General features: G+C 46.4%; 1 protein-coding gene across 7 annotated transcripts in view; it reads right to left on the bottom strand.

The window, feature by feature from the left end:
- Positions 1–601: 601 nt before the first annotated feature.
- IQSEC2 (IQ motif and Sec7 domain ArfGEF 2) overlaps positions 602–15,613 on the bottom strand; it is a 192,931-nt gene continuing 177,919 nt past the window's right edge. For 6 of the 7 annotated variants that reach the window (XM_066580614.1, XM_066580615.1, XM_066580617.1 and 3 more), the window contains 10 exons: positions 13,886–14,047; positions 12,243–12,365; positions 11,982–12,148; positions 9,120–9,259; positions 8,891–9,016; positions 8,700–8,799; positions 5,790–5,951; positions 5,523–5,696; positions 1,977–2,026; positions 602–1,734 (listed from right to left, as the gene is read on the bottom strand). In XM_066580614.1, coding sequence (XP_066436711.1) covers positions 814–1,734; positions 1,977–2,026; positions 5,523–5,696; positions 5,790–5,951; positions 8,700–8,799; positions 8,891–9,016; positions 9,120–9,259; positions 11,982–12,148; positions 12,243–12,365; positions 13,886–14,047 — 2,125 coding nt within the window. In that variant the 3' untranslated portion in view covers positions 602–813. The remainder of the gene's footprint in view (positions 1,735–1,976; positions 2,027–5,522; positions 5,697–5,789; positions 5,952–8,699; positions 8,800–8,890; positions 9,017–9,119; positions 9,260–11,981; positions 12,149–12,242; positions 12,366–13,885; positions 14,048–15,613) is intronic. The other variant, XM_066580621.1, reaches the window with a different exon arrangement.

Here is a 15,613-nt window from a genome sequence, read left to right as displayed (position 1 = left end):
ATAGTTTTCTTAAGAAAGCAGTAACTGCTCAATGATTGTGCAGAAATAAAATGGCACAGAACATGCCCAGAACATTAGTTTGTTTTTTCTTTTGGCTATATACACTTTTTGTTAATGCTGTTTAAAGGGGTCCATTCCCTGCGTCATTTAGTGGTTTATCCCCTGGACTGCACATATACAGGGAGTGTTTCGTAAAAGTCCGTTCAGAACATTAAAACACAAGGCCCTCCTTTGACATGGCACTGGGTTGGGAGAAGAAAGGTAGCGGACCTTCTAGTCTCAGTCACTGCGGTGAATGTCCTAGTGCCCGCCATACTTGTCAGCTGTCCATCACATTCACAGGCCCTTACAGCACTAGCAGCGGGGTCCGTTTGGACCAGGAGTCTGATTACCCTCTAACACACAAGCACACACTCACCAGGCACACCTTCATCACGGAGGTGCATTAATCTGCTAATAAAATATTAGAACGCTCATCCATTCGCTAACAAGACCGCACAAGTGACTCTGCATTGTTACCTTTCACTAACTATCGACTGTCCTTCCAGAAAGTCTGGAACTTTGTAAGACCCAACAAAAGAGGACTTCAGAGCAGGGAAGGTAACGCAAGGGTGGTGCATATATTAGGACATACATAGTCTCTTCTTCACATATCAGAAACATAGTCCCAGTGAATAAATAGATCACTGGCCATGGCTCTGTCCTAGTGAGCGCCAAGGAGTGCTGATGGAGCCAGGGGAGAACAGCCAGGAGCCTTCATCCGTATTTCCATGTGCATGCTATTCTTTCGCACCTTCTGTACAGCCAGCGTTTTTACACCACCGTGCTGATTCTGTTAACAGGTTTTTGTTTAGGGTTACCCTGGGACGTATTTGTTCCCATAGGATGATGGGATGCATGCTGGGGCAATGGTGATGTTGGAGGAAGAGGGGAGTGTGGGGTGAGAGGAGTGTGAGGTGTATGGGGGGATGGAGGGGGAAGAGGTGGATAGGATGGATGTGGTGGAATGGGAGATATAGGTGAGCAAGGAGACTGGTTATGTGGCTGACTATATGGAGTTGGTGTATACGGAGCCTGCTGGGGGCGCTGCGGCTGTGGAGGCATTTGAGAAGGATGGTGCGTAAATACAAAGTGCTTGGGTGGTTGCTTTTGCATGGACAGTTGAGGCTGGTGCATGTGCTGAGGATAGGTGTGCGTCATGGGATGCTGCGGCACAGATCCGTACATGGGTAACGGAGACTGTGGTTGGTTTGGAGTATGTCGGCTATGCAAGGTGTACTGCGGGTGAGGGGAACTGGGCGTCATGGGTGGCACAACTGGTCTCTTCTGTTGACCAGGGCGCTGCAATGTAAACTGAGCCGATGAGGGCGGCACATGGTAACGATGAGACGTTTGAGGGGGAGGTTGGTGCGGTTGTTGCGGTGGTGCAGAAGACGGCGGCTGAGAGTGATACGGTGGTGGTGGCTGGGCAAGCACCCCCTGATTGTGGCAGTATTGAGCATGCAGAGCCTGAATTTTTGATTGTCCATCCATTCCTGGAGGTGTGTGAGGATGAGGTGGCAACGCGGTTGGGGGCAGGTTCTGGAAGGGACCTTTCCCTCTCTTGCTTCCAAACAGAGAACCCAGGAAAGAGGAAGAATTGGACACCGGTCTTGGAGCCTTGTACTCCTCAGGAGCAGGTGGTGGTGGGACCGGAAGCCTCTGGTGGGGGCGAGGGCTGCTAATGATAGATCCCTGTGGAGAAAAAGAAAGACATACGTATGACTAGAGCTGCATTAACCATGTCACCTGCATGCACCCCCCTCCTCCATGCACATCCCTCCTGCATGCACATGGAGGTACTACAAAGTACAACATCAAGAGAGGAAGAGGACAGGTAGCTATCCCTTTATCCCCACAACACTCTGAAGCAGCTGGCAGGGGGTCCCACATATATACACAGTAACACGTACGTGCAACTAAAGCTCAGGACTTACTTCGATGGTGCTGTCCAGAGATCCCGCGCTGTTACGCCTCCCTCTCTTACCTAAGCATCAAGTTAGTAACAAGCAAGCATTAAGGAGCAGGAGGAAGAAGATAAGTGGGGACGTAAAGGATAAATGGGCAAGAGAGAAGGAAAGGCCAAAGGAAAAACAAGGGGCCGACTGTATAACACAGAAATATGAGGGCAGAGGCATGCGTATGGAGGTGGAAAATAGACAAATGTTGAAAACCATGAGAATATAGAATATGCAGAGAATAAATGGGTATTGTGTGTGTAGCCTGGATACACACGACTGCTTTACATCCTGAAAGGTTGCAATCTGTTGAGTACTGCAAGTTCCCTTCCCGCAAGTTACACGTCTGCCCACACAACCTGTACCTTCTGTGCCTAGTATAGGAGCGGTGATACAACCACTTCTCCACAAGGTGGCAGCAAGCCTCTGTTTTACATGGAAATCAATGTGCGGTTGACCAGCAGGGGATTCCAGCACAGCAGCATTAGAGTAGGGAGCGAGCAGATTCTTTATCACATATCTGAATTCACAGTATCCGCACCGTCAGCCATGTGCAACCTGGTCCGTTATTACGTTTTATCAAGGACAGATTAATGCTGCCAGATCTGGAAATGAAATGTGACGACCAGGAAAATCTATTCATATAGGATGTTGCTTCCTGGATCTGCATTTAGGTATAAGGTTTTTAGATGGACGCTTAGAGGGCACTAATACAAAATCTGTAACCGGCCCCAACCTACCATATGCCATTTATAATACTGGTGCCATCTTCTATGGCAAAGGACGCTCTGGGCACTAGGACCCAGATACAACTGCTACCAATGCACCTGCTATAGCTGCACCCCTGGTGACACTATCTGATGCGAGCTATACAAATCAACAGATATAATAAAGGGGTGACAGGGGTGGTCGCACCAAATTAAGCTATGCCTTCTCTACAAGATAGAATGCAACTACCCGATTGGTGGAGCTCTGACCACTGGGACCCCCACTGATCTTGAAGGTCCTGGAGTGGCAGTCAAGCATGAAGGGTGCCACTCATTAATTTCTGATAGACTGCCGAAAACAGCGAAGTGCTTGAACTAAGCTATTTATGTCATCCCCATTGAAATGAATAGAGTAGCAGTGTGCACGCTCGACCGCAGCTCCATTCATTAGGGGACCAACGGGACATCTGTTCTCTTAACCACTGGGGGTCCCAGTGGATGATCCTCCACCGATCGCAGAGTTGCCCCTTATCCTGTGGATGGGGGATAACAATTTGATGGAACAACCGCTCTGACAGAGCTTTTCCAATTTTATTTAAGCCAAGTTTAATTATTGCATTATGATAAATTACACGACTTTCTAACATAATTTGTGTTTCAATTCCTCACCATTTTCAAGATCCCTGCTTGCTGTCAGTGAATAGTAAAAACCCTCCACGTCTGATAATCCGTATAAACCTAAGGCCTCATGTCCACGGCACGTGGGGGACCCTGCGTACCTGTCCATGTCTTCTGTCTCCTGTACTGCAGACGTGCCAGCTGGCGCACATGCGCAGTACAGAATTTTTAAAAATCTCCTGCTCTTCCCATGGATTCCTTGGCCCGTCCGCGCGCTCCGGATTCCGCAGCAAAAAATCCACCGGTGTGCATAAGGCCTAACACTCCCCCCAGCTGATCATTTGTTACAATGATATCTACCGGTAGTTAAGGTGAAGCCCTAAATCCATACAGACTCCTTTAACCTACATTGATGCTTTGTAGCAAAGGTCAGTGTAGGAGATAATTTCTTATGCAACATTTGTTCCATAAGAAAAAATTGTCACTGCGCATTAAAAGGACTAAAATATTGATAACTTATCGTGTCTTCGATATCAGATCTGTGGGGTTCCAACTCCTGACACCCCCCAATGATCAGCTGTTTGAAAACGTCCCATCACTCGGATGAGCATCGCAGCCTCTTCTCTGGCCTGTGACGTCACATTCATGGATTACATGGCCTAAAAGCAGCTATGTCCCATTCAAATCAATGGGATGGAGCTGCAATATAAAGCACAGCTGCTAAGAAATGTACAGCGCTGTGCCTGGTATACAAACAGATGATCAGTGGGGTGTGCCGAAAGTCAGACGCCAGGGACGGATTGGGAAACCATAGTGACCCTGGAAAAAAAATTACAAAGTGGTCTCATGGTGTAGATGGGCTAAAACCGGCAGCAAGTGGGGCGGACACAAGTAGGCATGGGTCAGTAAACCGCCAGCTGCAGTTACATTGATGGTAGGAGAGGAGAAGTCTATGCAGCATGCATAACAAACCGCAGCAAGTGGGGTGGACACAAGTAGGCATGGGTCAGTAAACCGCCAGCTGCAGTTACATTGATGGTAGGATGGGAGAAGTCTATGCAGCATGCGTAACAAACCGCAGCATGTTTTCCATGGGACACAGAAAACATACTTCACCAACACCAAGACCGGGGATTGGTCACAGCTACCACCTGACATGATAATGCTATTTGTCAGTAGGGGGACAGGAGGGATGCAGTCTGACACAGTTGGGAGGTAAATGTAAATTTAAAAAAATTTTTATTCAAGAGCCTATGCACCGGCCCCAGGACCCGACCGGTCCACTGGGATTTCTCTAGATGGAGTCTATGGCTAATCATCCCTGTTACATACCCAGTAATCTGATATTGAGGACCTATGGAGGAAGACAAATAATCCCATATTTTTGGATTATAGAAAGAACCTGGAGAAAATTCAGATGCAGAACATAATAACTTCATAAAGTAGTTGTCCCTGGTCAGCTGTGAACCGACTGGAATATAAGATGACGGAACCACAAGGGTCATCGTTCAAGCTTCTGCCTCCTAATATTCATCCCCTGGCTCAGTGCCGATTAATGTTGGCAAGTGAAGAGACCGGGGTCTGGCTCATTATAAAGCTGGCAGATATCCTGCTTAACCAACAGATTGTGTCAAAGATTCTGACAGCAAATGGAATAATATAATCTTTGTACTCAAGGACTGATCAGAGGAAGTGCACATTTCATGTAGAACATGGCTAGCATAATTAAAGGAACCTTCACACAACCCAATTGGGCGGAGTGGGAAGAGTCAATTTTTTCAGATCTTCCGATAAGCTTGTTGGAAGATTACCTCTGTGGAGACGCATGAACTGTGAGCCCCTAAAAAGCTCACAAAGACCCCAATGGCTATGGCATGAGCAAAATGGGTCTTGGGCTTTCAAAGCATCAGTGGGAGCCTATGTTCATGGACCATCACCAATCTACCCTTCACACCTTGGTGGGGTATCTATAGAAAATGACTAGTCAAAAACAAGCGCTGCTAACACTGGTTTCCCTGGATAAAGCCTTTATTTTTTTCACCATAGATTTTAAAAAAATGGAAGCACTATTCGCTTTGTCCCCATTTCCTCCTCTTAGAGCTACAGGTGGTCCAATCTCGAAAATGTGTCTGCCAGTAGAATGGGCATGATTATGAGCAATGGTTTGGATGTTGATGACTGGGCAGAGATCAATACTTACCGACATCAGAGAGGTCTCTTAGGGAGCTGCTGAGGGCACTTCTCTTTAGTCCTTCGCCTAATGCATATGTGTCGTCCAGACTGGGCCGGCCCAGAGTGCCATTGACAGCTTCCTTTATCCCAGGCCCGGGGGAAGTGTTGGGACGCATCACCCCCTTCTGTTTCTCTAGCTCAGCTGAAAAGGAGGATTAAAAATGTGCCGTGAGTTGAGCTGGTGTTCTAAAACAGCCTGATTACAGGAAGAAACCCTAGCGGATGATCCACTTACATTCCACTCTGTATTTCTCCATCTCCTGAACTTCTGCAATGGACTCCCGTAGGTCGCTTGTGAACCTCAAGCGGTCCTGAAGACTTGGTGCATTGAAGATGATTAGTACTTTCCTCTCACCACCAGGGACAGCAGAGAGCAATTTGATGCCATTCTGGTAATCTGTTTACAGGGGCACATAATAGATGGGTTAGAATATAAGGCCATACACACAAGTGGGCTTCTGAGACCATTCTGGACATATGCGTCACAAATGTTTGTGCATGATACATTTGCCCCCCCCCCCCCAAAAAAAAAAAATATGCACATTTTTTTTCTAATTTTATGCCACAACTCACCACTTTTGGGGAAAAAATGGCCATGACTTGACATGAGGGATTCTGAGAGACCCACAGCTTGAGAAATTTACTATAATTTTATGCCAGAAATTGGTGTACAGCTCTTAAACCCGGCTTATTTTAAAGGGATTCTCCAGGACTTGATCAGCAGGAGTCTGTCTCTTGAAATCCCTACCAATCAGCTGATCCCTGGACCCACTGTCAGTGCTGAAAACAGGTAGCATTGTCCATACTGCAGGCACAGCTCCCATTGAAATCAATGGGAACTGTACCTGTAGTACCGCATGTTGCTTCCAGTTAAAGTCTCACGAAACCCCTTTAATCCAGCACATTGTTGTTGAAGGCTGCCATTCTTTAGTGAATTCCTCAGATACCATTTCTCACATTTACTCATTTAATATATATTAATGTTGGCAGACCTTTCACTAGATGGTCTCTGCATAATGGGGATATCTTCCATATGGTGTGCACAAACCCACTCTGTAAAGAACTTCGAAATCTGACTTGTGGGTAACGAGGCAGTTCTGTAAAGTCTTGGACAATCTGTTATGCTCCTTCCTCCACTTGGCTTTGCTATTTTGCAAGCACCTGGCCACGGGCCATTTCTCTGTTTCGTGGACGTGCATATCACCTACACTACACTACAATGACCGGCAGTGACAAGTTTGCTTCAGATGGGCAAATTGCTTTTCACTGCTTCTGGCCAAAATGAAATGGCTGTCTTAGGATATATTGTATACAGGTATTTCTGTACCTATATAGAGGAATATTGTACTTACTAAAACCCCTTTGAATTCAAGTTTTTTACAGCTATGACTAATCACTTGTTGCACATGTGCGCTAAGCAGCTATTGAATACACATGAAACATCTTGATCTGCTCACTTCCGCCTCGTTGCACCATTGAGCACCATGCTCGGGCAAGTGCAACATGATTTGTTTTAAGCTCTTCCTGCCGCCTTTTGATCCCATATGTTTATTTTTCAGTGGATGCAGCTGTGTGGAGGCTCGTTTTCTGCAAGGTGACCCGTAGTTTATCGATACCATTTTAGGGTACATATGACTTGACCAAAGAACAATTAGGCCTCATGTCCACGGGGAAAATCAGGCCCGCTACGGATTCTCCATGGAGAATCCGTAGCGGGTCTCTCCTGCCCCGCGGACATGAGGGCTGAAAATAAGAATAAACTCACCTGCTGCTGGCCGTGCACGTCTTCCCTTCTTCGCGGCCGGATCTTCCTTCTTCAGCCCGGCGGATGTGCTCGGCACGCCGCCTGCGTGCCGCGCGCATGCGCCGGGCCGAAGAAAGAAATTTCCAGCCGCGAAGGAAGGAAGACCTGCATTGCCCGGAGCAGGTGCGTTTAATTCAGGCGCGGGTCTCCTGCGGATCCGGACGGCTTCCATAGGCTTCAATAGAAGCGGGAGCCGTCCCCGCGGGAGACCCGCACCTAAATGGAGCATATCCGTATTTTTTTCTGCATGCGGGACCCGCACCTGCATGGAAAAATGACATATGCAGGTATTTAACTACCTGCGGGTGTCTAATGCATCCCTATGGGCGCGGATCCACGTGCAGGAAAAACGCTGCGGATTTAAAATCTTAATTTGCCCGTGGACATGAGGCCTTGTGGCATTGTGGGGTTTTTTTGCAGAATTATGTGATATTTTCATAAAACAGACTTTTACGGACACAGCGATACCAATTTTTACATTTTTTAAAGCTTTTAACTTACTTTAATTACTTATGTAATTAAATAAAAATTACTTTTATATTTTTACTTTGATCTATTTTTTTTAGTTCCTATAAGGGAGCTGATATACAATTGTTTGATTGCTTACACAGTAATATTGCAATACTATAGTATTACATTATACTGTATTTTGACAGGCATTCCTGGCACGCCCAGGAGCCTCCAGAAGGCCGCAGGCTACCATGACAACCAAACAGCACTAGGTACACCAGCCTGGGGCCTGTCTGAACATTTAAAATGCCACTGTTGGGACTGACAACAGTATTTAAATGGTTAACAGCCACGATTGGGGTTATTGCCAATTGCAGATGTAGTGGGAGGGTGTCAGCTGTCAAAGATAGACCAAACCCGTGGTATATGGAGCAGGCAGACATGTGTTATACATGTACAACGCACATCAGGAAGGGGTTGTTGAGACAGAAATATTGTTGACCCATCATTAAGATACCCAATCTAATATTGATGACCTGACGTCCAATTCCCAACAACCCACACCCCAGATCAGCTGTTTCAAGGGGCCGTGGGACTTACGCGAGTGCTGCAGCTTCTTCATTGTACACCAGGTACAGCGCCATACATTGTGTAGTGGCTGTAGTTGGCATTGTAACTCAATCTCATTCACTTGATTGCGGCCAAGCTGCAGAAAGGCCATGTGACTGATGAATGAAGTGTCATAGGCTAAAGAAGAGGGTGGTCATGTAGTGGTCTATACGCTGCGGATAGACCAGCCAGCCAATAGGCTGGCATCCGACTTCCTTACCACTGTCCTATTTCATAATTGGACTAATCCCCACTTATTTTATTGTGTTAGTAGTTACTCACAGGAATTCTGGAAGAGCTGCATCTGCATGTCCACCAGTGGAAAGGACTGCCGGAAGCTGTAGGTCACTAAAATTTTCTTCTTCTGGAAGATCTTTGTTACCTACATAGCAGGAGAAGAAAGACTCATTGGACTCTGATGCCATTATGTGTTGTCTCCATCACTGACCAAACCGCACAAGCTAGTTACGTACCACCAGAAGATCATTGAAGAGGAAGACCTCTCTCTGGTGCAAACCCATCCTCTGTGGACGATTTGGATCTGGGACCTCGTAGAGTTGACAGCAGCAAACAAGACGCCGATGTGGAAGAGAAAGTACCTGCAGGGGTGAGAGCAGCAAAGCTATAAAATGAAGAGCGACCACAGAGTAGGTCCACTATAGAGATAGAGGGAAAGGTGTTGAGGACACCATTGTTCCTTACCGGCTTCTTTCCAACAATCATCCTCTCTACAGCTTGCACCTGAGATACGTGATCGTCATTTGTTCTCAGCTCTCGACCCTGAATCCTCTGATATATTCCCACTAGCAAGTCTCGGGGAATGTCCTCTCCATTATCCACCCCTAGGACAAAGAAAATATTCTAAGGGAATATCAATCACAAGTGCAGTCATAGCATTTTCTTGTAATAAAGCTCAGAATGAAGGAATAGGTGCAAGAACTGGGAAGAAGTTTGCATTTGTAGAACTTCTCATCTCGTACTTCTGTCAGCTAGTTTTATACACCCGTAATGAGAACATGAGAAAGCGCTAAAACTCTCTAAACTATGAAAGAGTCCAATAGGGGCCTGGTTGCCTTTCTTGAGCGATACAATATCAATGTTACAATCATTCATAACTTCAGAGGGGGCGGTGATCCAGGGATTATTTCGATTGCTAGATTGCAGTCGGGAAAAAAAAAATGGATTCTACTTTTTTTTTTTTTTTCCTTCTTCTGGATCAACACTGGGGGGTAATAGGCTGAACTGAATGAACAGATGTCTTTTTTTGGCCTTACATAATATGTTACTATGAACCCATTCGAAGTGGACTCATTGTGGTCTAATTCTTTTCTACGTGTAAGGGCATTTTCATATTGCAATGCATGTCAGAGACATAAACTGAAAGGATTTACCAACATATACTTCTGACGGATGTTGCTGTAAAGAAAAACAATGGCATTTATCGCTGCCTAAATATACGACTACTGCATGACTCTGTATGGAATAGCGCTGCAGATTGCACTCATTCATACAACAGAAGAAAAAAGGTGTACTGGCATATACCAGCTTAATGGAAGGCAAAAGGACATTCAATTGGCCTCCATTAGCTGCAGATAGATTTGATGTAAGTGCAGAGAGCTTTCCTAGCATATACTGGAAATAGTGTCAAACAATTCTAAAAGCGTGAAGAAAGTTCTGGGTAAGAGGAGATCTAAAGAGATGCAGAAACTCCAGTAATGGAATCCATGTTAGCGCAGCATTCATAGATGTAGCTTATAGATTTTGCAATGGGGCCTAGGATCTGCAACAGTCCAATCCACCTATGAAGAACCATTCATGCAGGTGTTTGTATGTGACAAAAAGGCTTTTATGTCCTATGAGGTAGCACAGGGGTCCCCAACTCCAGTCCTCAGGGACCACCAACAGGTCATGTTTTCAGGATATCCTATGGTAAGAACACCTGTGACAATGTGGGAGGCGCCGACAATAATTACATCACCTGTGCAATACTGAGGAAATCCTGAAAACATGACCTGTTGGCGGTCCCTGAGGACTGGAGTTGGGGAACACTGATGTAGCAGAGTCTCAGTGCGACTGCTATTGCTGCATCCTCTGTAGCCAAACCATCTATAGAAAATGTACAAGACGGAAAGGAATGCGTCCAAATGTACCTGGAGACCTACTTAACCCTTTCCAATCCAATTTGTATCCTGGTTTCCCTAGGGGGCTTACTCTTTTTCTGCCGTTATACAACGGCGCTATATGCTGGCTATAACCAGTACTGCATGAGGTGACACGTTGGATAGGCTCCGACAGCAGACAGGCTGGCAATATACAGTAAGAGAACCCCGATGTCTTCCAACATCTGAGTTGTACAGCCTTAAATCAAAATGTCTTCCGAGGTCAGACAGTGGATTGGAAAGGGTTAAAAGAGATTGTACTACAATTTACTTTTATCACCATCCCACCCATCCCAAGACTGGGGGTCCCATGTCCTTCTCTTCTCTTAATTGTTGGCAAACTGCAATCCCCACAGTGAGAAAGAGACTCAGTGAAACGGCAGTCCAGCATGCATGGTGACACTCCATTCATTTCCAATGGTACGGATGGAGATAGCCAAACTTTTGTACTTTATTTTCCTCAGCCCCATTGAAATGAATGGAGTGGCACCGTGCATACACGACCGCCACGCTATTCAATATGGGGGATGCAGCGAGCCCACTACGAGGAGAAGTCACAGGACTCCTGCTTTAGGATTGATAGGGGAATTCAGCATTGAGAGCCCCACCCTTCCCAATCAGACTTATCACCTATACCATGTATAGGTGATAAAAGCAGATTTTGACCCAACCCCTTAAAGGATGCATTCACAAGTTACGGAAACGCTGCAAAAAAACTCCTCAGGAATCATTTACTATTAAAGTGAATGGGATTAAGGCAAATCCGGTTCACAAGTAGAGGAAAAAAAAAACACTGCAGATTTTTCTGCTGTAATTTTAACCTGCGGTTTCGCTGCATTTCGGCTACGTGTGAACACAGCCCAAGGCCGGGTCACAGCAGCGTTAGAATAGAGTTGTACTAAGGAAAACCTGAGAGCCAAACAGCAGAAAAAAAACCCAGATGTGTTGAATCTGGCATAGCACTATCGGATGGACCCCACTGACTATATTGGGGTCTGCTCGGCTTCTGGTATGCTGGCAGAAAATTACCCATATAAACCAGTGCAGCATGCTGCGCTATTTCATCCGAAATTTCATGCTGGATCTACACTGGAGGCTTTGGACAGAGCCTCCAATGCAAAAGTGAAGATAACCTAAAAGAGGTCTTCCAGTCTGGCCAAGTGAAGCCATATCTTGAGGATATCCCATTACTTGCTTTCTAGTTGGGGTGTGACTGCAAAGACCCAAAGATCCCAGTCTCTAGAAAGTGCTATTCCTATTTCAGGCACTTTACAGAGAATTGTAACTCGGCCCCAATAAAGTGAATGGACAGAGTTGTAAGAACTTGGATGGGGCAATTTAGAAAGAGCCACAGTCCTCCACAGATTGCCTATTCTGCGGTCAACCCCCATGATTTATTTCTTACCACGGAGATTCTTGATGAAGTCATCCAATTTCATTTTGCGCTCAGCCTTGACGCTCGGACTGTACATATCCGTGTTGAGGAGAATGATGGCAAATGCCAGTATAAATATGGTGTCCGGGTTCCGAAACTGTCGAACCAATGCAGGATTGCACACGCAGTAACGTTGGCTGGGAACCATTGAGAGAGATAAACATGTAAATACTGAGGCGGCTTAATAGATACAATGCACAAACAGAGATGATGATGTGATCGAGGAGTCACCTGAACGCTTCTATGAGCCGCTCCACCTTCTGAGCCTCCCCTTGTACACGGATGTGAGCCTGGAACTTCCTCAGAGCGTCATCTAGATCCATGTTGGAGAAATCCATTTCATCCACCACACAGCTGGAAATACAACAGATCCGTCAGAAGACACCAAGGTAATAAGTACGCTTCACGGTTGAGTTCGCGATTTCACAAAACGCAAGGAGATGTATCACTCAGTGTGTGGTTTTACATGCAGATGTAGCAGAGCAGAGAGGTGATAAGAATTAATCTTGGCATAACCCCTTTAACAGTCTCATTTTTGCATTGCAATAGTGTAGTGGACTTGCAGTCCCATGCAAAAAGTGCAGTTAAAGGGGTTGCAAAATCCCTTCCAAAAGCAGCCGCACACCCGTCCACGGGACACGTCCAGTCATTTCATTCAGCTACATTGAAGTGAATGAAGCTAGGCTGCAAACGCGTGGCCAGGTGTGGTGCCGTTTTTGGGAGAAAGCAGCCATGTTTTTCTCATCCTGTATAACCGCTCTATTCGCCAACAGTTTGGACAAATAAACTCCGCTTTGCTATAGCGCCGTGTCTGATTTATCATGATTCGTAAATGATGGATTGGCAATGACAAAGTCAGCTCTGCTACATCCATAGTTGCCATTTGTTGATTTTCCGGTGCCTCCATACCGCCAACATACATGTAGTGCTGTATACAGATTGCAAATCACTAGTATCAGCTATTTAGGGGTATAAATAAGAAATCTGACAGATCTGCTAACCGAAGCCCTTACTTACTGGCAGATACAAATGACTCAGGTTAATAGCAGCTCTGCAGGATAAAGGAGGCAAAAATAGACTCTTTTTACCCGACAAGGTTGTTATTATATTAGTCAGGGAATAAAAGTCACCGCTCATCGCTTCTCTCAAGGACATTCTCGAAAAAAGTCCCTATATACAGATTCTCGGACATTGGGGAGAGGTTCACATTAGTGGTGGGGGGCGGAGGGGGGGGGGGTAGTGTTTTCCTGTTACAATTACGAAGCAGAAAAATTGCACCCCCTCGCTGAACGGAACAGTCATATGATAGAGCTGAATGTCCCCATTGACTATAATGAGGGCTGTTCGGTTTCTGGCCGGCTGGCTAGCTATTTGCCAGATTTGGAAGGATGGAATAGTGCTGCATGCAGGGATATATATATATATTTATTTATTTATTTTTTTAGAGGAAATCAGTGACGGAGGTTCTGAACGTAACCCCTGACGCTGATGTGAACAAGCCCTTATCGTACCCCTGCAAATTCCCCTTGGCTGACTATGACATGATGCATTTAGAAAGAAGAATCCTTCCTCGGAAAACACTGTAATCCTCCACAGACAAGATGGCAGTCCTCATTAGTAAGACGCATGCTGCTCTCTTGCAAAATGGCAGACCTCCAGCACATCCTTATCCGCTCGCACAAGATGTCAAGCATTCTCATTCCAGGACACCCTTCAGCTCTCCGCCAAGAAAGCGCGCTTCAATACATCCTGCTCTAGCAAAGAGAAGATGGAAAGCCCCTTCTCTCCGGCACACGCACAAGATGGCAGGCTATCCCTGCGGTGTTCTCCCAGTACCCCCTTGTAAGTATCGGCCAGGTCCCAAGGTGCCTTACTCTAAGACGTCCCGGTTAAACTGCTTCTGGCGGTTTCCAAGGAACTCTCCGATCATCTGTCGACTCAGGCCTTTCCTCTCCAGGATGAAATGTGCCACCCCCACAGGGGTATCTGATAGGAAGCCCCTCTCAATCAAGTACTGGATCCCTTTTTCTGGTTTTCTGTGGTAGAAAGAAAATAGAGAATAATTATAACAACCTAAACATCTAAAAGTAACAAATAGAGCAAGAACAAGCCATGGAAAAAACCCTCCTTAAAAAGTGGTTCTCTGCCCTATTTTTTACTGATAATTATCCTATCAGTGGTTGATGGATGGGGTCCACCGCTTGGAAAGTGTATGTGTCGGCTCCACTCCCTTTGAGATCAATGGGAAACCCGCGCTGCTCCTCCACTTCCTGCTCGTCAGGATGTTCCATCCCGTTCTGACCAGCAGGGGAGCAGGAAGTGGCGGAGCAGAGCAGCGCTGCCATTGATGTCAACAGGAGTGAAGCAAGCACACGTGCCTCCTTCCCTGACTGCTTATGACAACATCCATCCCGCAGCGGGCCGGACAATCAGCTGATCAACAGAGGTCTCGAGCGGCGGACACTGTCCATCAACTACTGATGACCTATCCAGTGGATAGCTCATAAGTGAAAAAGAGGGCAGAAACCCCTTTAGTACCCTTCTACATTGGCAGATTATTGGCCAAATGAGTGTTCATATGAACACTCAATTCTGGATTATTGTAGCTACAGGGGGTGAAGAGCATGCGCCAGAGTCCTGGTGCCCGACGGTGGACGCAGGACCTTCTGCCATATAAGGAGACACCAGTATTATAAATGGCAGCTTTGGCCCGGTCCTAATCCATGATTGACAGCAGTTTTTGAATGTATATACAGAAGTAATGGTCAATTACCTATATGGCCTTGTCTTAGATTCTAGGCTCCCTACATTGTGAATGTGTCAAATAGGCGGTCCCTAATGTCACTGTCAATCAAGCCTGATATCACAGACTGACAGTGAACAGTGGGGGGGACAGCCCACTTGACATATTCATAGGGTGAGATAAAACAAAAAGATGTAGAGTCAGCAGGGCCACATCTACAAGGCTATGCCACCAACTCCACCGACATGAGGACACGACTGATCCTCTTTAGAGATGTGGTTTGCTATGGGCAACCACCTTTTGTTAAAAACGTCCCCCGAACATATTAGTTGTTCATAAGTTGTCTTGCTACTAGAACCCCCAGCAAGAAGCATGGGGATCCATAACAACCTAGTAGGGTATATAAATATGGGTTCTTTAGGACGAGTTCACAAATCACTGATCTGCTGTGAACGGGTCACAGATTTTGGGGTGGATCCGCAGCAGGTTTAACCCTTTCAATTCAATTTAAATTGAAGGGGTGAAATCTGCTGCAGATCTGCAGCACATCAGAGCGGCAATACACAGACACTATATACCTCGCGCTCTAAGTTGCACATACACTGAGTCATTTGGACACCCGGTCTAGAGAGCTCCGCAGCCGGACACCCGGTCTAGAGAGCTCCGCAGCCGGACACCCGGTCTAGAGAGCTCCGCAGCCGGACACCCGGTCTAGAGAGCTCCGCAGCCGGACACCCGGTCTAGAGAGCTCCGCAGCCGGACACCCGGTCTAGAGAGCTCCGCAGCCGGACACCCGGTCTAGAGAGCTCCGCAGCCGGACACCCGGTCTAGAGAGCTCCGCAGCCGGACACCCGGTCTA

Source organism: Eleutherodactylus coqui, chromosome 10, assembly GCF_035609145.1.
Source record: "Eleutherodactylus coqui strain aEleCoq1 chromosome 10, aEleCoq1.hap1, whole genome shotgun sequence".
Classification (NCBI taxonomy): Eukaryota; Metazoa; Chordata; class Amphibia; order Anura; family Eleutherodactylidae; genus Eleutherodactylus; species Eleutherodactylus coqui.
The sequence above is the reverse complement of the archived record's forward strand: the minus strand, read 5'-3'. Positions and strand labels throughout refer to the sequence as shown.